Source organism: Eleutherodactylus coqui, chromosome 3 (genome assembly GCF_035609145.1).
Source record: "Eleutherodactylus coqui strain aEleCoq1 chromosome 3, aEleCoq1.hap1, whole genome shotgun sequence".
Lineage (NCBI taxonomy): Eukaryota > Metazoa > Chordata > Amphibia > Anura > Eleutherodactylidae > Eleutherodactylus > Eleutherodactylus coqui.
In genome coordinates this window covers 56,028,719-56,053,398 of record NC_089839.1, presented here as the reverse complement: position 1 = coordinate 56,053,398, position 24,680 = coordinate 56,028,719, and the positions used below count along the sequence as shown (strand labels likewise).

At 40.6% G+C, this 24,680-nt stretch overlaps 1 protein-coding gene across 2 annotated transcripts in view; it reads right to left on the bottom strand.

Annotated features, from left to right (window-relative positions):
• The window catches only part of KIF16B (kinesin family member 16B), a 342,084-nt gene that overhangs the window by 8,657 nt on the left and 308,747 nt on the right, over window positions 1–24,680 (bottom strand). The window contains exon 26 of one of the 2 annotated variants that reach the window (XM_066595622.1): window positions 17,845–17,928. The exons of the other annotated variant lie outside the window; for it this stretch is intronic. Coding sequence (XP_066451719.1) covers window positions 17,845–17,928 — 84 coding nt within the window. The remainder of the gene's footprint in view (window positions 1–17,844; window positions 17,929–24,680) is intronic. 2 annotated transcript variants of the gene reach the window in all.

The window sequence follows — 24,680 nt, the reverse complement described above, 5'->3', positions numbered from 1 at the left end:
TCGACTCGCTGTACGTAGATGTGAAATGGCATTCAATGTAGAACCAACAAAGCATGCTCAAGGACAACTGGAAAATAACAGCCTGTCTGTAAACCAGACCGTCTGTGGGAAAACATCTATAATTTTAATGTTGCATGCTTTTGTGTTCCAGATGGTAACAGATCTTTAAACTGAACAGAAGTAAACACTTCATCACTACACTGCTGTGGGAATATCGACTGGTCCTTTGTACACGGAAGCACACGCATCTTCTGTATTATTCCACTTACTTCACCGCGCATACTCGAGGGCACCGGATTCAGGTGTAGACATGACACACAGCATTTGCTTTTATTTATTGACATTTTTCTTTTCATATTTCTTTTGCGCTAAAAAGGGAAATGTAAACTAATTCATTCCTGAAGGATTCCAGACCGCAGCTAAAGTGGTCGCACATGCAATCTAAAACTTTAGATTAGAGTCAGTTCAGGTCATCGGCTCAAGTTCAATGACGGATTACAACTCCTCTAGAGGTAATACTTACTTCATAGCGTCATTCGCAGGAAGCTGCCTTGTATGTTCTTGCTGGGCATGTCGGTGCACTTTTATATGTTATACTCGTATACACACTTCAGATTTATTCTGGTATTTCCCGATGATTAAAAGGCATCACAATCACATCTAACAATATTACCTTACAGAGAACAATCACACATGCAGAACACATGGTATATGCATAGTACGACATACAGCACACACAAATGTGGTATACAATGCCGCAATAGTACAATATAGTTTATACACACAATATATACACATGGGTGCATACGCATGTAAGCGTAATATTTGGTAATAGGATGACAACGCTATGGTAAGTTAATCCACAATCTACTGTATATGTTAGTCCACATTTAATGCATAGGATGTGATCAGTCTGTCAGTCAAGTTCAGTCACTCAGCAGTCTAGTATAAAGACATAGTCTAGAGTAAATGCTGCCACTTTCTCATGTATGGCCAGCGGATGTCAGGTGACAGCAGCAGCCAATCAGAGGCTTCAGTGTCACCGTCTGAAGTCCTGACATCAGCGCTCGCATCTTGGGCGCCATAATGCCATTAGTTTGGGACAGTGACACTGCGGCCTATGATTGACTGCAGCTGTTACAGGACGTCCACTAGCCGTACACCCGGAAGCCGTTCAGCTGCGCCTCAGGGGGCTGAGGAGTTGTAAGTATTACGTACTCCCCTACAAAATATCATCTCTTCAGGATGAATTAATGACCTGGTAAAATGACCTGTTCTTCTTCTTTACAGGTCACTGGTCAGACCATACATGGAGTATTGTGGTTTTGGACACCGGTACTCAAGAAGGACATATCAGAGCTTGAGCGGGTTCAAAGGCGGGAAACTAAAGTAATTAATGGAATGTACAGATTACAATACCCAGAGAGGTGATCAAAATTTGGGGTTATTTACGATAAAAAAAAAGATAGCTGAGGACAAAACAGAGATCTCTCCCACGATCTATTTATACACAGGGCGGTGAATGTAAAACGGGGCGCCCTCTACGTTTAGAGGTTTCGACACAGATATAGAAGGGGGGGGGGGGGTTTACTGTTACAGCAGTGAGACTATGGAACTCTCTGCCCAAGGACACGATGATGGTGAACTCAATAAGAAAATTAAAGAGGGGCCTGGATGCCTTAAATGGGGAAAATTGGTTTCTACATCACTGGGTTTTTCTTGCCTTCCTCTTAATCAACATTTGGGGTGTAATTGGCTGAACTGTAAGGACATATGTCTATTTTCGGCCTAACATACTATGTTACTTGGGCATACAGTGCCTTGTGAGAATGCTCCTTACATTAAAATTTAGATTTTACATAATGGACCTTACAAAATAGTCCAAATGGTAACACTGGAATAAAAAAACTTTAAAAAATTAAAAATATGAACAGAAAAGTTGTGTGTGTGTATGCATTAACCCCATTTGCTACAAAACCCTAAATAAGCTCTGGTCCAACCAATTAACTTCAGAATTTACCTAATTTAGTTTAATACAGTCCCCCTGTGTGCAATCAAAGTGTTTCTTTATGTCAGTAAAGTGTGTTTGTTCTCAGTAAGAGAAACCAAGTAATCTTGTAGATATGATACCTTTGAATGGCTAACAAAAATACATGATGTTATAGTGAGCTTTCAGATTTTCTATGGACCCTTCCTCAAGCTAAATGAAACTAATTTTTTATTATGTCAGTACAAATACACGTACACCTCTTCTGAAAGGACCTTGAGTCTAAAACACCACCAAGCAAGCAACATGAAGACCAAAGAGGTCAGATACAAGGTTGTGTATAGATCAGGATTGGGCTCTTAAACATATACCCTAAGCCTTAAGCATCCGACGGAGCACCATTAAATCCATAACACAATGGCTAAAATATGACAACGCTACAAACCTGACAACAGAAGGCTGCCTACCAAAACATCAGGCAGGGAGAGCATTAGGGAGGCCATTAATTAGAGATTCAACAAAGACCACGATAACTCTGAAGGAGAGCTGAAGATCCACAGTGAAGATGGAAGTATGTGTCCATAGGACCACAGACTGAGGCTTTATGGAAGAACAGCCAGGAAAAAAGCCATTGGTTAAAGAAAACTTGAGAAGAAAAAGGTTTGGAGTTCATTGAACAGCATGTCGCAGGCTCCCCAAGCCCATGGAAGAAGGTTCTCTGGTCAGAAAAGACTCATTCAGATGAGTGTGTTTATCTGCGTACAATCGTGCGCACATAACCGCGCGTCTATTAGAACCATTGGTTCCCTATGCTGTGTTTACATGTCTGTGTTTACAGTTTTCAGTGACAAAGGGAACCCCCACAGAGAGTAAAGAATCCACTGCCACAGCTGTGGCAGAGGATCGTGATGCTCTCTCATTGATTTCAATTAATTGAATCCAATGAATGGCTGGGTGCTGCCTGTAATTGCCTGAGCGCTGTAAGGAATCACAGGCAGTGCTCAGCTGTTATTTAATGAATGGCTGAGCGCTACCTGTGATTGGTTGTGCGCTCAGCCAATCAGATGCAGCCTTTTCTGCAGGCGGGGATTTTCCCGCCTGCTGAAAGAACTTCATTACAGTGCAGGGAGAACAAGTAGCTAGACGCGCCTGAGCCCCGGCAGCGGTGGAGAGGGAAGTATATATATTATTTTTACTACAGCTAGGGATGATTTTCAGGTAAGGGCTTCTATTTAAAGCCCTTCCCCAAAAATCACAGCAGGGGTTGCCGGCAGGCCATTGCTTTTAACGGGGCCGCCGGCAGCAGTGGTGGCCCAATTAAAAGCGGTGCTGCACGGAGCTTTGTTCACGCGTGTTTTGGCACGTAGGTGTACGCACGGATTTGCACGTACAAATGCACGCTTGTGTGAACGAGGCCTAAAACTGAACTTTCTGTCCTTAATGAGAAGCACTATGTATGGCATAAACCCAACATTTCCCATCCGACCAAGTACACCATTCCCACACTGAGGCATGGTAGTGGCAGCATCATGCTGATGGGATGTTTTTCATTGGCAGAGACCAATCCAATTAAGGATCTGTGGCATGACTTAAAGACTGCTGGACACTATTACAGGAAGGAGTTCTTCAACGCAACTTTGCGTTGAAGAATGGACAACAATCTCAGTATCTAGAAGCTGACAGACATATACCCCAAGTGGTGTGCATCTGTAATTGCAGCAAACGGTGGCTCCACAAAGTACTGACTTTCAAGGATAAGTAATCATGCGAATTAAAGTCTTCTGCCTTTGCTTGCAGCACAGTAAAAAAAATATATTTTGCACCTTCAAAGTGGCAGGCATGTTGGGTAAATCAAATGGTAAAAATGCCCCAAAAATCTTTTAGAATTCCAGATTGTAATGCAACAAAACAGAAATAGCAACAAGTTGGGCGGGTGTAAATACTTTCGAATGGCACTTCTATATCAGCAAGAGCTGTATATTCCTGAAGTTATAAATCAGTAATAAGACATGGCTTGTCAGAATAAACACCAAAGAAAAGATCTGTTTCTATAAAAACTAAAAGTGTACATTAGAAGGGATCTCTACATTCAATGCACAGAGCCGTTTGCTTTTGATCTCCTGGAAGTGAATAAGTTGGGTTGTTTAGTTTTGTGGGTAGTGAAGCATAGTGCTAGATATGGGAATGATCAGAAATGCTCTATAGAAGCAGACAAGAAGAGACAGTTGTCAGGCAGGCTGTGTGACCCCCTGACATTGCAATTGAGATCATTAGGAGTTTACTGAAGAGGCTGAAATGAGAGGGGAGCCATTCAATCGTTTAGATGCGAGAGGAAAGTAGAGCATGCAGCCACGCTTCAGTCTGCCTGGCATTAAACTAACTTGTTATTGATTCTTGATTTTAGAAAAGCCACTCGCCAGTGCATTCCAACCTAATTTAATTTCCCCAAGATACGTGATATAGGACACTACAGAATTCTCAAATACGAAAATCTTTCAGTGGCTTCAGGCTTCTTTTTAATGCTTTACTTTTCCTAGGTCCAGGTTTCTATAGTGATAATTGACCAACTTATTCACTGACGTATGTGGATCGACCTAATGATTACTTCAAAGTTGGTCTAACCGTAGGACCTTGTATGTGGATATAAAGGCTCAGTATAAAGCTTCACTTTATAAAGGCAGTAACAATGTTCTGTAGTACTGTATGGTCTGTCAATGACCTGCAGGCACTGGCTGCTATAAAATAACCCACTTCTACAAACAGATCTGCAGGGCAAATATGGGGAGTCCGGTAGGTTATTGTTGGAATGCTAATGATAAGGTCATACTTTTCTTGAAAGCAATTAATTTGGGGCAATGCTACCAAATTGTAGATTGCGATCGACCCAAGAAATGCGGTGGAAGAAGATTATCTTGATGTTAGGGCACCAGTCTATTCTCTAGCAAACTGCCTTCTCATAGGATCACGTTTCAACACGTTTCTCACCAGCTTATTCTACTGAAAGGCTCATTTGTGATTCTGATAAGGATTTATGGGGACTGACCAGAATTCATAGTTCTGAGGATCCCTAATACATAAAGTATCCTCTAGTACAAAGCAGAACCACGTCATGTATGAAAAAGGTAAAGAGTGGTACGGTTTCTCCTTGTGAAGAGCGATAAGAAGCCAAGAGGAGACTTCTAGGCCATGCAGTGCTACTCTGGGAAATTTTGTATGCAAATTAAAGATGGTACAATGCCCCCATCGACCACCTACTGGAAAGCCAGCTTTGTTATAAGTCAGTGTCTGACCTTTTAACAGGTCTTCTAACATGAGTGGGAATGTAAGCCAAACCAGAGTCCGCTCCATAGGGAAAAGATAATCATGTGCAGACAGGCGGTTTCAGGGTTTTTGCCTCTCGTCCGTGTACAGTAGGTTTCTGACAGGCTGAGTGAGAGGCCTGTGATATAGGCTAGGAGGGGTGCAGTTTCTCCATGTGGTTAATAGCAAGTAGGTCTGAAGAGACTTATAGGCCATGCTGCTCTGGGAAATCTGGTATGCAAATTGGTATGAAGAAGATAACTGTGGCTGCTATCACTGCTATGTCCCACTAGGGCAACTGAAAAGAAAAAAAAATTTAATTAACAACAGCACCTTCCAAGCACCATATGTAGCTGTTTTAGGTGGCCAAACAGATCATATAGCTAAGGCTCACCAAACAGTAGTAGCCATCCTGAAAACGTTTTGGCTAATTTCCAATTTTGGCATCCAGATTGCAGGATGAAAAGTTCCGGTATTCCAAACTTTTTCCACTCTAGAACAGGTTTATCCAACTCATTTTATTGTTTAGACACCTTTTCCAAATGGAGACCATTCCCTTTTTGCCAATGGCTCAGCTGTCTCAAAACCATTCTTCTCAATGTTCAATGTCATCTTGAGCCTCGTCTCGTAAAATTACTGAACAATTATAGATCTGAACTGGGTTTATTCTGAGAAGATGCAAGAATAAAAAAAGGATTTCCAGAGAATACTCTAGGCTATGTGAGCAAAAATGACTATTAAAAGTATACATAACCGAGTGTCAGACTGGGTTTTCTTTAGCCTTAGTAAACGATTCTGATCCACCTTCTATCTGCATGTTCGTTTAATAGGGTTGTATGGTTACTAAACAACATGCCCCCCTTAGTGCTTCCTGTTGTAAAACAAGAAGAGCAGAACTTAGATCCATGCTGAAACCCTGTTGTGGTTTGACATTTGTTGTGAAAGATGTTGTCACGGGCGTCAGGTGACCCACTGCAGCCACCCAGTGGCTGCTGCATCACCACTCGTTCTCCTGGCACTAGCGTTCACATCCTAACTACTGTGATGCCAGGACTTCAGGAACGTGATGCTACAACTTCTGATTGGCTGCAGAGGTCACCTGACTTCCAATGACATCTATCACAAGAAATGCTGCAACCACAGTGGGGCTGCAGCGCTAGCAGTAGAGAACAGGTAAGTACTGCTCCCTTTATTTTAGCACAGGAACTAAAGGGGGCATGTTGTTCAACCCCTTTAATGTCATTATAATTTTTCTTATCATAGTACACACAAGACATCAGTAAGGCCTCGTTCATAGCGCAATATTTCACATTACAATGAAATAGATTATGATGCTAGACACCAATGGTGGCCATTGAGTATAATATCATGGGATCTGGAATTTTACAAGATAAAATAGTGAACTTCTCTATATTTTTTGGGGGGGTACATTCAGCAAAATCTGCAACAAAGGCTAATTTAATTCCCCAAAAAACTAAAGAAACATATATGAGGGCAAAAACCCTTAAAAGCCCATTAGCACCTGACAGGTTAAATCCCCCTCCCAAAACCCCCCCCCCCCAACAAAACAGAACAGAAGACCGGTAATACCATCTTTCCACAAATTGTGACATTACAAAAAAAGAAGCCATTTTCCAGCAACACAACGGCCATTCTTTCCCAAGTTTCCCCTGCTTTTATAAGTACTCCAACATCCTTATCTTACATCTAACCATTTTATATATTTTTAACATGTCCATATCGTATTTTCCATTTATATTTTAGTATTCCATTTTCTTCAATATAGAAATGAACTGTCCCCTACATCTGGCGTCTGCCCATCCACATCTTTCCAATGCCTCTCCTACAATCCAATTCCAACTAAGTGAGCCTATAGTTCTTCTCACTTGATTTCTGCCTTGCCCAATATTTCCACCACAGCCCCCACATGGATGCGAGGTCTGCGGCCATTTAAAAAAATCTGCACTTTTTCGAACATAAAAATCCACTCACAGCGTTTATTCTCTCCTTCGCTCCCAGCCAGTTACAACCCCAATGAACCAAATGGGGAGTTTATAGTCTCTTTCCAGCCCCATTATCCCCACCCTCAAGACTTGGATACTATACACTAATGACTCCCATTTAGCTCCTCTACGTTGCCCTAAGCACCCATTTGTATTTATGTGTGTGGATGTGTATATATACACACACACAGTTCCTAGTATATCCTTCCAAAACATCAACACCATCCTCATTTCCATTCATCACAACTCCCAACCACTTTCCAAAAACATATGAATTATATGAATATTTGGACAACTTATCGGTTTTGTATATTTATTTTTAGTACATATGTTTATTGATATGCATGAACACAGCTTTGTATTCCACGTAGATTGACACATACCTGTACTATACTAATCTATAGGATTACAAACTTATCCTGCCAAAAACAAGAGAACTCTTCATGAAACCCGCACCCCCGGCACTATATTCTCTGCCGGATGTATAACCAAGTGCGCACTCTGTTTTTTTTTTTTATATATACAAAATGTATTGTACGTATATTTATAAACCTTTCCTATTTTTATCTCGCAATGTAATTTTATTCTAACCATTTATTATGTATTTTTATTTCATGAGGATAAAAGTAGTCTTCAGTAAAGACATAGGAGGGTTGGATATACATTACTTTCAAAGATTTATTAAGCTTTTATGTACTTGATGCTACAATAAAAATGTATCCAACAGCAAAACAAATCAGCAGTTATTCAAATCTAACATCATTCAGCTATATAGACACTGCTGGTACAAGATCAGTCTCTAATGCATGTGTTGATTGATGGAGTTCTTTAGGATGAGGTTTTATTCTCCATCATCCAACAATGTAATTACCACATACTATCTTGCCTATAATTAACCAAGCTGCTATATCATGTATTTGGTTTGATCATGCATCACTCAGTCCCACATTCAATATTAGCTTAAATAGGTACAATAGGTACACTATCCTACCAAAAATAATTGGACAGTGGGGAGGAATCAAACGTAGCATTTATTTCCATATGTTAATATGTAGTGGGGCCTCTTTCGACCCCAAACCTATCAGATAATCTACATGGCAGGCATTCTATTAATGTCTGATATACTTTAGCTAGTATTTCCCTCCATTCATTCTTAAAACATGTGGCGAGTTTTCTCAAAGAAGATACATTGGCCTGTCTACAATGGTGCAAAGAGTGTCATCATTAGATAGTTGAGCAGTCAAAGAACATTCTACTCCATCGTCAATAACAGATGGACATACCTGGGTGTAGAGGATGTCTGGGAATGCCTTTTGTCAGAGTGTGTTATGCCAACAGCTGAGTAGGGTGGGGGTTCCGTTACGGTCTGGTGCTGTTATATGTGACATGGACTTGGTCCGTTGGTGGTAGGGGCATGAACCATGAATACGGAGCTGTACCTTGACATTCTAGATAATAATGCTGCTGACAATGTGACAATACTCTGGGAATGGTCAGCAATACTTCCAACAAGACTATGTGCGTTGTCACAAATCCAAGGCTGTTTTACGTTGGTTTGAGGATATGGGTGTTCCACGATTGGACTGTCCTGTACAGAGTCCCTACCTGAACCCTATTGAATATCTTTGGAATGAACTGGAACATCGGGTCAGGAAATATGAACAGCATTAATCTTCTTTGGCAGAACTCGCCAGACATTTACAGAAAGAATGGAGAGAAATACTAGATAAAATGTATCGGACGTTAGTAAAAAGCATACAAAGTGAGAGTATCCAAGGTCACTTCGTGGGGCCTCATTTGGCCCTAAGTATTAGCATAGTAAATGAATGCTACTTTTGATTCTTGCACAGGTGTCTGATTACTTTTGGTAGGATAATGTATTTTTACTTCATAAATTGGAACAGATAGAATCTAAACAATCAATATTTTATCTAAATCCAGACATTGTGCCTTCTACTTCAGAAATCGGATGGCTATTTGAAAGGAACAGTATACATGCATTTGTAATACACACATGAGAGGTCTTGAAGAATGAACAGAGAAACAATTGGCCTCCATATTTTTACTTAGAGAATTCATGTAAAATAGGTGCGGCTAATCTAAAGGGGGCGGGACTTAAGCACAATGTTGAATAAAGTATTCAAATTTGGGATCATATGTTTCAATGGTCACTCGTCAACAAATGTGTGCAATGTGATAATTAGCAAAAATTTTAATGTTTTCTTTACCTAAAATTGTGCTATTTTTAGGTTTTAAAGAAATCCTGTGCTAGCCACTGACTGCTGTCATGTCAAATTTGTGTCTGGTAGTATAGACACAGAGTACAGAAAGTGTGTGTGTGTGGGGCAAGTATTTGTCACAGCTATCACATGCTGAGAAACACACAATGATGTGGTTGCAGCTTCTAGTAAGTGTTTTATCTTACCTCAGTGCTGGATTCACATCTACACTGCTCAGTGCTGCTGTATAAAGTCCTCCCACTACTGATGTGTGTTATTAGTTACATTACATAGGGGCTCACTTACTTTTGCGCTTAGAATTGAATAATCAAGTTGTGACCCCTTTATTGTTCCTATTTACAATCTAAAGAATGGTTGTGCCAAATTTCATGTTTGTGTGGTACAGATGTGTGTTATTAGTTACACTGGAATTGAATAATCAAGTTGCAACCCCTTTACTTTTCTTATTTAGGAGCTAAAGAATGGTCATGCCAAATTTCAAGTTTGTACGACACCGGGAAGTTAGAGAGTAGAGAGTCAGTCAGTCAGTAAGGGCTTTCGACTTTATTATAGTTAATAGGGTCCTTTGGTGACCATTTGGATGTGTCAGATGAAGGATCAGTCACAGTGACATTTCTTCTATTATAAATAAAGGGTTCGTGGAAAGAACAATCAAAGTGTACATTTTTGCATTTTTAACCAGAACCTTCAATTTTGTAGATTAACATTGTAAAACATATTGTTGAAGGCACATAAATGAAAAGTCCATTTCAGAGTTGTAAGAAAAGGCACGTTTGCTGGAAGAATGAAACTAATAGGACATTTCAAAAATTGCTATGCACCTTTATGTCTAGTGTCTTTTTCCCATTTCAAAAACATGGGAATGAAAATGTCTGTAGCGCCCCCTACTGTGCAGAACAATGTGTACAGTGGACCTTTGGCAAAGCTTTCTAAACACAATTCCAAAGAGGTTGAAACACTGAATACTCTGTAATTTACTCTTCTCCCATTACATGTGAACAGATACAACGATTCACACTTTATGCCAATGGAATTCCATGATTACTATGACAATAGTCGCCACAATCGGGCAATGTTTCAGATGACGATTAAGGGAAAGAAAAACATTTTCTTTTTATTGCATAACTTTCATCCATGTTTTCAACTTTAGGAATGTTACACCACAACCATTTACCCTGTGGGAGTAAAATAGGGCTCTACTTCTCACTTCTACTGTAGATACAATGTAACAATACTCCCCACTGCACTGTTATATGAAAGCTTATGTCAAACCCTTTATACCCATGGTCAAAATATTAAACAATTTCTTCACAGTAAATAATAAAATAATGACATAAGCGCTGAAGCTGTGACAGATCATACAAGACCTCAGAAATGCTCTATAATTAGGCCATCATGGTGGAAAATTGAACAAACATAGTATATTAAAACCAATGTTAAAAAAGAAATTCCACTACAGTACTTCTTTCTTTATTTTGTTCACAATGCCCACAGACGTGTAATTAATCTCACCATTCATGTTCTTGAAGCAATTTATGAGAAATGTATTGGTGCCTGCCTGGGAAGTGACACTTTTTGAGGCACAAAAAAAGCCAGTTCTTACGTCTTATCTTTGTCACACTGCGGTTGGAAAGCAGTTTAGCTTTTTTGACTAGAGTGGATTGACAGCTTTTTAACAACAGAGGGTTTCAGGCTTAGTGAAAATACATATATTAATGCCATGCTGTCTGTCAGAACACAAGCACTCTCCCTGCCTCGAGGATAATGCGAGATGCTAAAAAAAATAATAATAAGACTCTTTGTGCTAATTAATTCAAAAAAATGATAATGGAGCAGGGCTGCTACGTTTCCAGACGGGTCCGAAAACTATTACATTTCACTCCGTCTACTGTAAAAGGAGGACATGATTAACCCCCCCCCCAAAAAAAAGACTTGCCCCTCTTTAACAACTTTATTAAGCTCACAGTTCATTGTAGCATTGTGTTACAACAGAATAAGGATATATTACAATATCCTGTCATAATTTGGCATGAAACAATTTAATGCCACTCTGAGCCATTACTAGCAAGGGCATACAGGCAGGAAAAAGGGATTATTCCAGTAATTTTCTTCTCTTATCTCAGGAAACATAGCTATGCTATATGTGCATCATATAGTAATATGCTGCACTCTTATGCAGCCGATAGACAAAGTATTGTACAATTCCACAAATTATGTTCAATTGTTATTTGCATAGCGCCAACTTATTCCGCAGCACTTTCAGGTAAGCTGGATACTCATTTTACCAACCTCGGAAGAATGGAAAGCGGAGTCAACCTTGAGCTGGCCATCTGAACCATGCAGGGATTGAACTCACAACCTTCATTTCTTCTGCCTTAACACTCTGCACAACACGAGGCTCTTCGGTTAAAGCAGCCATTGGCTGTATTGTCGAGAAAATAAGAAACTTGTATGTATATTCTTATTTATGTATTTCTTAACTGGGGATGTACTGCATGTTGTATAAAAGGCAACAAAACTTTGAGAAAGGTCTATCACACAAATCAGAATCTAATGGGTTTAAAGGGGTATTCTCTGCCAATCAACTTTTGATGACCTATCCTCAAGTTAGGTCATCAATAGTTGATTGGCAGGGAACCAGAGCGGCAGACACTCCCAATCAGCTGTTCCTCTGTCCAGTTGCAAGTGTTGCGGATCAGATGTCCACATCGGTGGTCAGGGCTGGAAATGTAGTAGACTGCATACCAATCTTTGAAATCAATGGGAGCAATGCCTTCTACAACACCTCCAGCTCCAACGGCAATGAGAAGTTGGAGGTGTAATGGAAAATATCGTTCCCAGTGATTTCAATTAAAGTAAAGCTATGTATTACACTTCTGGCCCGGACCAACAATGGTGACCTCTGGCCCACTACTCTGAAAGTGGGCCAGAGAATCACCTGATTGACAGGGATCCTGGAAAATTGTACACTTGATAAGAGGCTCTAGTACCATGTTGGGCCTCCTCTAACTTGGACGCAAAATGTGATATGGGCGGGCATGGAGGCATACCATTTCTGAATGGTATCCTATGGAATATCAGTCGACACTTCCTGTAACCCAGCCTCTATAGCATGCAAACTATGCTCTATTGGTGATAAATTTGGTGACTTGACAGACCACGGAAGTGTAGCAATATTCCGGGGGCATTTTTCTGACACCCTTGTTGTGTGCAGTGGAGTATTCTACTGGAAAATGCCTCTTGGAAGCCGCCATGAGACACAACACCTGTGTCTGGATGTCTTCAACACATCACTGAGCAGTCACTGTCCCTTGTACCACTACTAGGAGTGACCAACTGTCGTATGCGATGGACCCCTAGACCATAACATCAGTAATTGGGGCAGGGTCCCAGTCTGCCTGTAAAACACTGGTCGCCTTCCACTTCACTTCTGTTCCCCATCGGTGTCTGAAATAACTGGGAGAGTGTCTGGGATATGTCCGAGAGTATCTGGGATATGTCCGAGGAGAATGGCCCAGGTGGCAGGTAATTCATCAATACGACCATCGAGCTTTTCGCATTCCAATAATGCACCCCTCTCAAACTTTAACTGGGCAAAATCTCTTCAATTGCATTGTGGAAACATGTCTAGCTGTCAACAAGCTCTACACAAGCGGAAAAAGATGTCACTACACACAAGTAGGCTCTGAGAGCCTTTTTATAGACCAAAGGTGAAACCACTTAGGGCCTCAGTTGGCAAGACCATTTATCTAATCACACCACAATGCTAGTAATTCGCATATTTGCCTGAGATGTAACTGTATGCAGAGTTCTGCAGAAAAACAACAAATACTTCTGGGCGTTTCATTTCTTTTTGACAAGGAGTATGTTTTAAGGGGGTTCTTTACCACTGATGCGGAATTAATTTACCTCTGACTATTTATCTCTTCAATAGCAGTGAATGGTTTGTGTATGGGGGCAGCCAACTCTCAAACACATGATAAGGTATAAGAGGGATCAGTATTTTGGATCTCAACAAGCCCGATCCAGTGGAAGAAAAGCCACTGACTCAGTTGTTCACCAGAAATTTTCCCCCTTGAAACAAACTGCACAAGTGGCTCAGCCAAGTATGCATGTTTATGGTGAAGTCCAGCTGACATATTTCATGGCCAGCTTGAGGCAACATGGTAGAGCTATTTACACAAGAGCTGTACGGAGCCACATGGAGTTGCTAAGGTTCCACATTGTGGAGCCATAGATACTATGACGCCATACGGTATCTCAGTATGGAATTTTCTAAGTGAATTGCTTTTTATGGAGTATGACAAGACAAAAACCTTGCAATGCCTCAGATACAGAGATACAGTAACATCCATAGACTATGGGCATGTAATACAGATTGTTATGAACTGAACTTTTACTAAGAAGTTATACAGCCATGTATATGACATTAGGCAAACTAGTGCAGCTGTCCAACTTTTAAATTCAACCATACATTCAGATACTATAAATGGTTATCATACTTGTTAAGTTGTGCTTCTGGGACTTGTAGCACTCTGGGTTCCAGGAGCACATCTGCACAGGTGAGAGTTACTTAAGCTGGCTGGGTGTGGTGGTTGTTCTGCTCAGCCAATCCCCTGGGTTTAGGGGTAGATATATATACCCCAGCCCCTCTCCTTAGTCTTGTCTGTCTGTGTTTGTGTCATATCAACTTGCTGTGTGTGTAGTGTCTGGTCAGCTTGCAGCTTGCTGGGTGTTTGGTGTCCTGTGCTGCCTGTTTTGTGTCTTGCTAGAGTAGGGACTGCAAGACACGAGGAACCTTGATCACGGCCTTGCAGCTTAAGTTCATTGGCCAATGTACAAAATTATGTTCAGCTTTACCATCTGCTTTAGCATGCGAGGTTGGGTGGCAAGTGTGTTTGTCATCTGTCAGTTACCAGTTTGTGCATTGGGTTTGTCTGTACTTGTCCTGGTTCTGTGTACCACCTATTTTGGGGGAGCCAGGATCGAGGTTCCAGCGTGGGGCTGCCTTTATTTAGGCAATCGCTCCCCTTGGTAGGTGGGGCCTAGTCATCTTCCCTACAGCTAAGGGTCCGCCGTCCCTAACCTGTGTCTTTGGTCACGTTTGTGTGGGCCTGGTGCTTATTTGCCCACACGAACGTAACAATACGATTTTAAAGAGGTTGTGCCAGGATCACATGTTATCACTTTCTCTACAGATCCAGAGAACAGGGGTCTCCTCGTCACTGTGAGCTTACTGTACCTCCCACAGTGAGAAGGAGACTGAATGGGGAACTGGTTGCTCCATTCATTCTGATGTCACTGAGGATGGAGAAACGACTCTACAGTGAAAGACAGAGAGGGACACAGAAGCCCCGTTCTCGAGATCGGCAGAAGTCTCAGTAATGATGAGCAAGTTCTCCCCTTATCCTGTGGAAAGGGGATAACTTGTGATCTTGATACAATCCCTTTAAGTAAGTTTACAGTTGAAAAGTGCTTTGCACCTGAAAAAAAAAACAAAAAACAACAACATACTAAACCTTTGCCACTGCTGGTAACTCTATACACAGATGCATCAAAAGGGTGCACCCGTCATTCGAAAGTCAGCCTGTCTATACGACCAGTCTTTGAGTATAAAAACCGATGCCTTTGAAAGCTAGGTTTCTAAAAAAGGGATTTTAAAAGAATGCTTCATTTTTTGTATCCTGCTGGTAATATATCTACCCTCCGCATGGATCTTTAGAATCAAATGTATATTTTAAAGAAACTTCTTCTGTAGCTTTAGTGAACAAACAGAACTATTATTTGACTGTGACAGTCTAATTATGTTCTACATAAACCCCAGCTCTGCACCATAGTAAATAACAAAAACAACATATAAACTCCACCAACACATTTTCCTTCAAGATAACAGTCTAGTAAATTCTGTTCCCATCTAATATTCATTTCACTGTCTCGTGTGACATTTACAATGTTTGTAGTGACTTATGTCAATTTAGTTCCCGTCAATTGTCTTTTTCAGTGGGGGATATTTTGTTGTAATTCAACCTGCCTGACATTAAAAATCAGCAATGTGTTCACTGTGTCAGCGTAAAAAAAAAGGATTATGCCAACAGCAGAAAAGTCGAAAGATATATCATACTGTGATAGTGCATAAACAAAGATTCATTGCTGGGGATATACAAGTCAACACCTCAGGTTGGTGAATTAAAAACAAATCAGTGTCAGAATAGTTTACAAGGAAGACATTAAATGAGAGACTGGTAGGATCTAAATTGATTTTCTTGTCTCTGTATTAACAGCAAACAGAAAGAGAGAATAGATCAAAGTAAGACATCCCTTTGTTACTGTACGTTATAAATGTAATTTCAGATAATGTTTCCCTTTCTAAGTAACAATGTGGGAGTTTTCCCATCCCTTTGCCAAACTTTAAAGTTCTGCCTTCTCCTTTGACCCTTGTTGAGTTACAATGAAAGCGAATTCTCTCTCTCTACCGTGTTTACCTACGCTGTTCAATAGATTGATCTAATAACTCAGATAGAACATACAATTACTGAATTCCATACAGGAAAACCTGGGCCAAACATAGTCATATTTTATTCCAGGCACTGTGATGTATCAATAACCAAAATGTTCACCGCTGCCTATTCTGGGTTATTGTGGAGCGTGAACATATAATCATGAAGTCCATAAACTGTCAAACACCTCATTTGTTTCAGGGATTAATAGTGTATTGTAAGTCAGTCAGTGTGGGCATGTGAGTCGAAATCGATTTCAGACTTCTGACATTGTCGCAGTTCGCCAAACAAAAATATAGACTTGCTTTGAAGTGAATTAGAACATATGGAACATAAATTAGCAGCTTGTATTTAAATTTTTGTGTGCTGACAGCTTGAAAAAGGTTTGGAAAATTCTTAAAGGGGCTTTACCAAGATCTATATGTATTACCTGTTCACAGGCTAGGGGATAACTTTATGATCGGTGGGCTCCGTCTGCTGGGATCTCTACTGATCCCGAGAATGGGAGTCACGATGATCCCCACGTGTATTGAGCTCGCACATCTGTATTGCTGCCCCATTCATTTCAATGATGGTGTCAGAGATTGTTGAATATGGCGCTCAGGAATCTATAGCACCATCAATAAAATGAATGAAGTGACGGTGTCCATGTGCAGCCTCTGCTGCATTCATATGACGACTCTTGGAACTCCCATGCTTGGGATAGGGGGTAACTTTAGATCTTGGTAAAACTCCATTAACTATGGTGGAAAGTGAGGTAGCTTCCATAAAGGCAACTGCCCCCGTTGAGGAACCGGCACAGTCTTTCTACCTTTTCCATGACCTGTAACCCTGTGCTGGCTATAAGACAGCCCTCAGCTTATCAGGAAAAAGCTTTAATGAGTAGCAATGATGGCTTCAAGAGCTGGAAGTGGCATGGAAAGAAGGCAATTGCTGCCACATTTCCTACTACCTTATACTGAGTAGACGTCTTTTCACACAGGCCAATGATCGTGAAACTTCTAACTGATCGTATCTTTTATGCTGCCTCAAATATCATGGTAGATGGCAGCACATCTCTCAGTGTACAATAAGCACGTGTACAATGAAAATTGATGGCGTATGAATGATCGGTCGTTCTCATAAGCTTCAATTGGTCTACGTAAAGTTTATCAACTGTTAATGAGCACCGATGGGTCGGAACAAGCTATGAAAAAGGACCTTACGGGAACGTTCACACATAGTGGATTTGGTGTGCAATTTCCACAGGGAAAATCAGCACCAATTTCTGTACCACTGGTGTGGATTTTGACACGGATTTACAGCAGACTTTACCCCGTCAATTGTTTCGGTGAAATCTGCTTTGAGTCAATGACATAATCTGCATCAAATAGTGCGGATTTTGCGGTGGATCTGCAAAAATATGCTGTGGATTTCAGTACTGATCCCAAAATCGGCCAACAGAGGGGAATAACATGTCTACAGGATCAGATAACACAGGGTTTGTATGTAGTCCAGAACAATGGAGACTCATAATTTGTATACTGGAACTGTACACACAAGATAGGAAGATATTTTCACATCAAGACTATATGCAAAATTGATTACTATTCTAATTTGATGCAGTGGAGTAATCAAAAGAATTTGCGTTTTACAATGTACAGTTAGTACCAATTACTTCTAATTTTGAGCTGGTACTAATTTTGTGTCTTTCATGGAAAACCATTACATGTACATCAGATTGATGTATAATACAATAAATACTATTTTAAAGTACTAATCAAGGTTTTTGTTTTCATATGGGTAAACCCTCAAGTCCTGACCAGTAGGACACTTACCTCCAGCTGAGCTCTGCGCTCCGCAATCACTCTCTCATCTTTGTTTCCAAAAAGTTTCTTTGGAGGAAATTCTAAGGTATTAAGCTGCAAGAAGCCAGAAAGAGTCATCAAACATTCTGAAAATTATTAGAACATCGCTATAAAGTACATTTTTGCTGAAAAAAAAAGATCTTAAAAGCATCTCAATTAACTGAAGTTCAAGTTACAAGGCTGGTGTCGCATCAGTGGTGTTAGGTTTCTCAGCACACATATTAGGCCTTTCTCAGTATTGCTAATGACTATGTGCATCCCTGTATGGTCACAGTCTACTGACGACTTTCAATAGAGAAGTTTTGGGAAGACGCTCGCGGCATGAACGTGGAGCCCAAAAACCGCAGCTGTTAATGACACCATTATGCCAACGCCAAACAGAATCTGTCTGAGAGGTTTCCAGCTACTAGCTGAATTTCATGCTACAAAGAATTCAGCCTGTTCTTAGGGCAAATTACAAAAAACTGAAAGATCTGAAGATCTGTCCAGATATAACATACACACTTATGTTTTTCAAGAACTCTTTAAATATTTGCTCATGTAATGCCGAAAACGGCACGGGGATGAAAGCATGGATGGAATCATAGACTTTAAAGAGGTTGGACCAGAATTGCAAGTTCTCTCCTGTATACACTCTCTCCGCAGTGAGGGGACTGAATGAGGTGCTGGTCACTCAAGAACATTAGTGCTCCATTAATTTTCAATGGGACCGCCGAGATACCCGAGTGGCAACCACTCGGGCATTTCTTTCAGCCCCACTGAAATCAATGGAGTGTTGACCGCGCATGTGCAGCCAGTACTCCAATCATGGTGAAGTCACTGCAGGGGGAGAAGCCACCCTCACAGTGACAGGAGAGCAGGACAGGGAAGTCCCATTCTCAACATCGGCAGGGGTTTCAGCGAGCCCCACCGAACAAGTTACTCCCTATTCTGTGGATAAGGGTCAACTTGAAGGTCCAGTACAACACTTTTAATGTGTGAAGCAGAAACCACTTTGGTCTCTGTTTCACAAGGCTTTTGTTTCTGTCCTGCTTTTTAGAAAGCTAGAAACGCTTAGTTAACCATTATTTTCTATCCTTCTAAGTAGGCTAAAGGGGACAAAAACTTTATGAAAACATAACATTAACCTTTCCGAATCCAGTGTCAGACCTTGTCCGATATTGAGATTTCCCTGCATAGCTCCCATGTCAGGCGAGGTCCGACGCATGTTTCTAACCCTCAGCATATGCAGAAAATAACAGACGTCAGAGCTCTTCTCTGCATAGTGTTTGAAACTCTATGCTGAAACAAAAAAAATATGAAAAGTCTGAAGGAAATCAAGAGGGGTGTCCTTAAGGAGAGTGCCTGGTGGGTGTGTGGAGATAACTGGGGGGTTGGTGGGTTGGGGACTGGAGTTGTGTCTCCCCAGAGAGGGCTGGAAACTCATACATTGATTTGAAGGAATGCTGCCATCCAATAGGTGGCGCTGCAGAGGTATTGTTCCATTTTCCTTGTTTGCAGGTCTGAAGGAGAGATTTCACATTCCTTGTCACTGGACTAATTTACTGTTATGGCCATCCCTCCTTGTTATTTATCTAAATGCTATTAATTCCAACATGTCTGTGCCCTCTCACCCTCTGTCTCTGGTATTTATCTAGTGCAAATTAAGTTTACCATGTTCTTGCCCTCCCATGTAATCATGTGTATTTATTAAATACATCTGTAGATCTGTTCCATTATGCCCGAGGAAGGACCGTAAAGAGGTCCGAAAGCTCGCTATAACATCATGTATTTTTGTTAGCCATTAAAAAGTATATCTACAAGATTACTTGGTTTCTCTTACTGGGAACAATCACATCAAACATATGCTATTCACATTGAATGCAGTTATAAGATGCCTCTGTATGGCACTGTATTAGATAGATAGGAGAGAGATAGATAGAGAGAGAGATAGATAGAGAGAGAGATAGATAGAGAGATAGATAGAGAGAGAGATAGATAGAGAGATAGATAGAGAGAGAGATAGATAGAGAGAGAGAGAGATAGATAGAGAGAGAGATAGATAGATAGAGAGAGAGATAGATAGAGAGAGAGATAGATAGAGAGAGAGATAGAGAGAGAGAGAGATAGAGAGAGAGATAGAGAGAGAGATAGATAGAGAGAGAGATAGATAGAGAGAGAGATAGATAGAGAGAGAGATAGATAGAGAGATAGATAGAGAGAGAGATAGATAGAGAGAGAGATAGATAGAGAGAGAGATAGATAGAGAGAGAGATAGATAGAGAGAGAGATAGATAGAGAGAGATAGATAGAGAGAGATAGAGAGAGATAGATAGAGAGAGAGAGAGATAGATAGAGAGAGAGATAGATAGAGAGAGATAGATAGAGAGAGATAGATAGAGAGAGATAGAGAGAGAGAGATAGAGAGAGAGAGATAGAGAGATAGAGAGAGAGAGATAGAGAGAGAGAGATAGAGAGAGAGAGATAGAGAGAGAGATAGAGAGATAGATAGAGAGATAGATAGAGAGATAGATAGAGAGATAATCAAAGAAATGATGTGAAACGCTCATAAAATCAAGTCTAATTTTCAAAAGATTGCTAACAAAATCATCATAACATCATTTCTATGTGCTTCTGTTGAATAATCCCATGGAAACCACAACGCAATTTCCCACCCAAAATAAATGAGAGCTGGGGAGTGTGCTGGCGGCAGGGAACTTCGATTTGAAAGAATTAAGGCTATAATTACACGAGCTCGAGCAATATCAGTCTGAGAAACTTGGCCAATATCACACTTGCAAATCTCCGTATTTTCAAAAAGTGCATTTTGTGGGAAACATAAGTCCCTGCACTGCTACCCTGAAACAGCTGTCTGTGTATGGATTGTGGTTTGGCTTTCAATTCCCAGTCATTTACAAGGCTTGTATAAAGAGTCTAACAATAACGTGCAGGAATGCTGCCTTCTAATAGGTGGCGCTGCAGAGGTATTATGTCCCTTATTTGTATATCATTGCATATGTGATATAGTTGTGTGAAAATCACATGCTTTAATGGTAAAATCTAGAAAAATTATATTGCATTTGCATGCACATTGCATAGCATATAAGTGCAATACCATTTTTTCGGTACATAGAAAATATTGGGCGATATCAACCTAAAAGAGGACATGCTGTGAGAGAAAAACTGCCAATGCAGATAAACCCTTTTAAAATAACAGGTTCTTTTCACGTGTGATTTCTGTGCATCTCGAAACACACAGGAATCATGTGTGAAAATCACCCGTGAAAATAAAGCCCAAAGTCCATTGTTCCATCTAGCCTTCCGTCTCAATGCCACAAATCTGTAAATAACCTAAGGAGTCATGCAGCAACCCGGATATTTATCTATGGAAAATAAAGAATGAAGGTTCCAACTTTTACCAGAAAAGAAGTAAAATTATAAGGACTTTCTTCACTCCTCTACACTGTTTCCCCCCACAGACACTGCAGTCATTACTGACCATGCAAATAGTTTTACAGTAAAAACAATATACAACATTTTCCCTTCTACACAAGGCTTTCAATATTGAAAAAATAAAGAAAAACTACACATACTTGTTGTTGGCACATCCATAACAACCCATAATAGATTACATTATGCAGCACAGTAAACTCTTTAAAAAAAAAAAGAACCTATAAGAAAATTCAGCCAAAATAACAGTTTTCTGGTCATCTCGTTTCCCCTAAAACAGGTATAAAAATTAATTAAAAAGTCATATATGCCACAAAATGGTACCAATAAAACTGCAAGCTGTCCAACAAGAAACAAGTCCTCATAGAGCTCTGTTGACGGAAAAATTAAAAATGCTCTGGTCTTGAAAAGTGGTGCCACACAAAAAGTATTTTTGTAAAAAAAAAGTGCTTGTATTTTCCAAAAGTGGTGAAACATACTAAAACTTCTATCAATTTGGTGCTGTCTAGAGATGAGCGAGTATACTCGCTAAGGCTAACTACTCGAGCGAGTAGTGCCGTAGCCGAGTATCCTCCCGCTGGTCTGCAAAGATTCGGCTGCCGGCGCGGGTGACAGGTGAGTTGTGGCGGTGAGCAGGGTGGAGCGGGAGGGGGGGGGGGGAGAGGGAGAGAGAGATCTCCCCTCTGTTCCTCTCCGCCGCTCCCTGCCCCCCGCCGGCCCCCGAATCTTTAGAGACGAGTGGGAGGATACTCGGCTAAGGCACTACTCGCTCGAGTAGTTAGCCTTAGCGAGTATACTCGCTCATCTCTAGTGCTGTCATAATCATATTGACTTGCAGAATAAAGTGAACATAATATTTATACCACATGGGGAAAACTATAAAAATAAAACACAAAAAACAATGGTGAAATTGCTTTTTATTCCATTGACCCCCCAGCAAAAAAAACAAACAAACAAACAAAAAGGTATTCTGTACATTCTATGTACCCCAAATTGGTACCTAAAAAAAACTAGAACTCATCCTGCAAAATACAATGTGTCATACAGCTATATAGATAGATTGGTGAAAACAAAAAAAAGTTATGACCGCAAAAATCACAGAAGGAAATACGATTTACTGGCTCTTAAAGGGGTTGTCCCGCGCCGAAACGGGTTTTGTTTTTCAATAGCCCCCCTGTTCGGCGCGAGACAAACCCGATGCAGGCATAAAAAAACAAACCGTCCAGTACTTACCCGAATCCCCGCGCTCCGGCGACTTCTGACTTACCTTGTGAAGATGGCCGCCGGGATCTTCACCCTCGGTGGACCGCAGGTCTTCTGTGCGGACCATTGCCGATTCCAGCCTCCTGATTGGCTGAAATCGGCACGTGACAGGGCGGAGCTACGAGGAGCCACTCTCCGGCACGAGCGGCCCCATTCAGAAAAGAAGAAGACCGGACTGCGCAAGCGCGTCTAATCCGGCGATTAGACGCTGAAAATTAGACGGCACCATGGAGACGAGGACGCTAGCAACGGAACAGGTAAGTGAATAACTTCTGTATGGTTCATAATTAATGCATGATGTACATTACAAAGTGCATTAATATGGCCATACAGAAGTGTATACCTCCACTTTGTTTCGCGGGACAACCCCTTTAAGGCTAAAATTAGTTATGTCACTAAGGGGTTAAAATGCACTTAAGGTAACCGAGTTCTGCATCAAATATATTTAGATGAGACAGCGACTCCTGCCAATCCCAAAGATCTCCGAAGAATTTAGTGGCTGTCTGCGCTCTGACACTCCATTTATTTTGAGGGGACTGCCAGATTGGCTTGTATAAAGAGTCTAACATTGACTTACATAAAGAGTAACATTTACTTGCAGGAATGCTGCCTTCCAATAGGTGGCGCTGCAGAGGTATTGTTTCATCTCCCTTATTTGCATATTACCCAGAGAAGTATGAATGGCCTTATAAGTCTCCTCACTCACCGTCTAGGTGCTCTCCCCAAGGAGAAATGAAAGTGTCCCTGACTCACATCATAAGCCTTTTGTTAGCCAAGCCAGAAACCTACTGCACACTGATGAGGGGCAAACACCCCGAAACAGCTGTCTGTATATTGATTCTGGCTTGGCTTGGCTTTTAATTCCCAGTCATTGTTACAAGGTTTGTATAAAGAGTCTAACTGACTTGCCAGAATGCTGCTTTCCAATTCCAATAGGTGGCGCTGCAGAGGTATTGTTCTATTTCCCTTATTTGCATTGAAGCAAATGAAGCAGTGACACTCATGCTCGACCAGCGTTCAATTCATTCTTTCAGTGACATTTGGGACCCCATCCTTGAGATCGGCGGGGGTCCTACCAGTTGGCTGGACCTCTACTGATCGGCTATTTATCATCTATGCTGTGCATAGGGGATAACTCCTTTGGGTTGTATAACCATTTTAATGTAAGCTTCTGAGGTATTTGATTACTACAATGCACAAATCTAGTTTATATAATACTATACAGATTATAGAGAACACTGACAAAATAATCAGCCAAACATAGATATAAATGTAATTTCCTACGAGCGACACACACAGATTAAAACTAAACTGCAAATGTAAAATGTTGGCATGAAGAAAAAAGTAAAAATAAGATTAATACTTGAGACCAACATCCAAGGGAGCTCCGCTGGCTAATGGTCTCAGGGCATGGAGAAGTATAGTAAATTTGATAAAGAGTGTTGGTGTAAAGTTAATGAGGGCTAAAATTAAACATGTACCAGAAAGATAAATCACTAGTAGATGTGCATAATTAGAGTTACAACACATCATATATTCCCTTATAGTGCTCCATGTTAATGGCTCATAAAATGAAGGTAAAGCACGAAGGACAATGGGCGGAAGACAAACCAAATTATCTCAAGTGATAGCAAAAGATGAAGAAAACAACCAAGAGTAGGAGGTAGTAAAGGAATAATAAATAGACGACAGATGAAGATATTAATTATAGAACTGTTAGAGGACTCAGAGATGTTGATTATCATAGTAGAGCACTTATGCCAAGGTCTTACAAGAGAATTCACAAGACACTCAATGAAGTAATGTCATTTTTTGTCCCCAAGAGTATGTGTCATCAGAAAACGACCTATTTTATAAATCACGTTAATACTAAGCAAAAACATCTTGTTTTTTTTTTTACATTTTTGAAGTCACAATTTATATTAAAAAAAATAAAAAATCGTGAAATCCTGCAGTTTTCACACTAAGACTGTTCTGTAGAGATGAATTGACATGTCAATATCATCACAGGCAGGATTATTATGAAAAAACACCTATGTATAGATAACACAGCCTTCACCATTCACAATAGGACATGGTCATAGCTCACCTCCTCCCCATACTGCAGAGCAGCC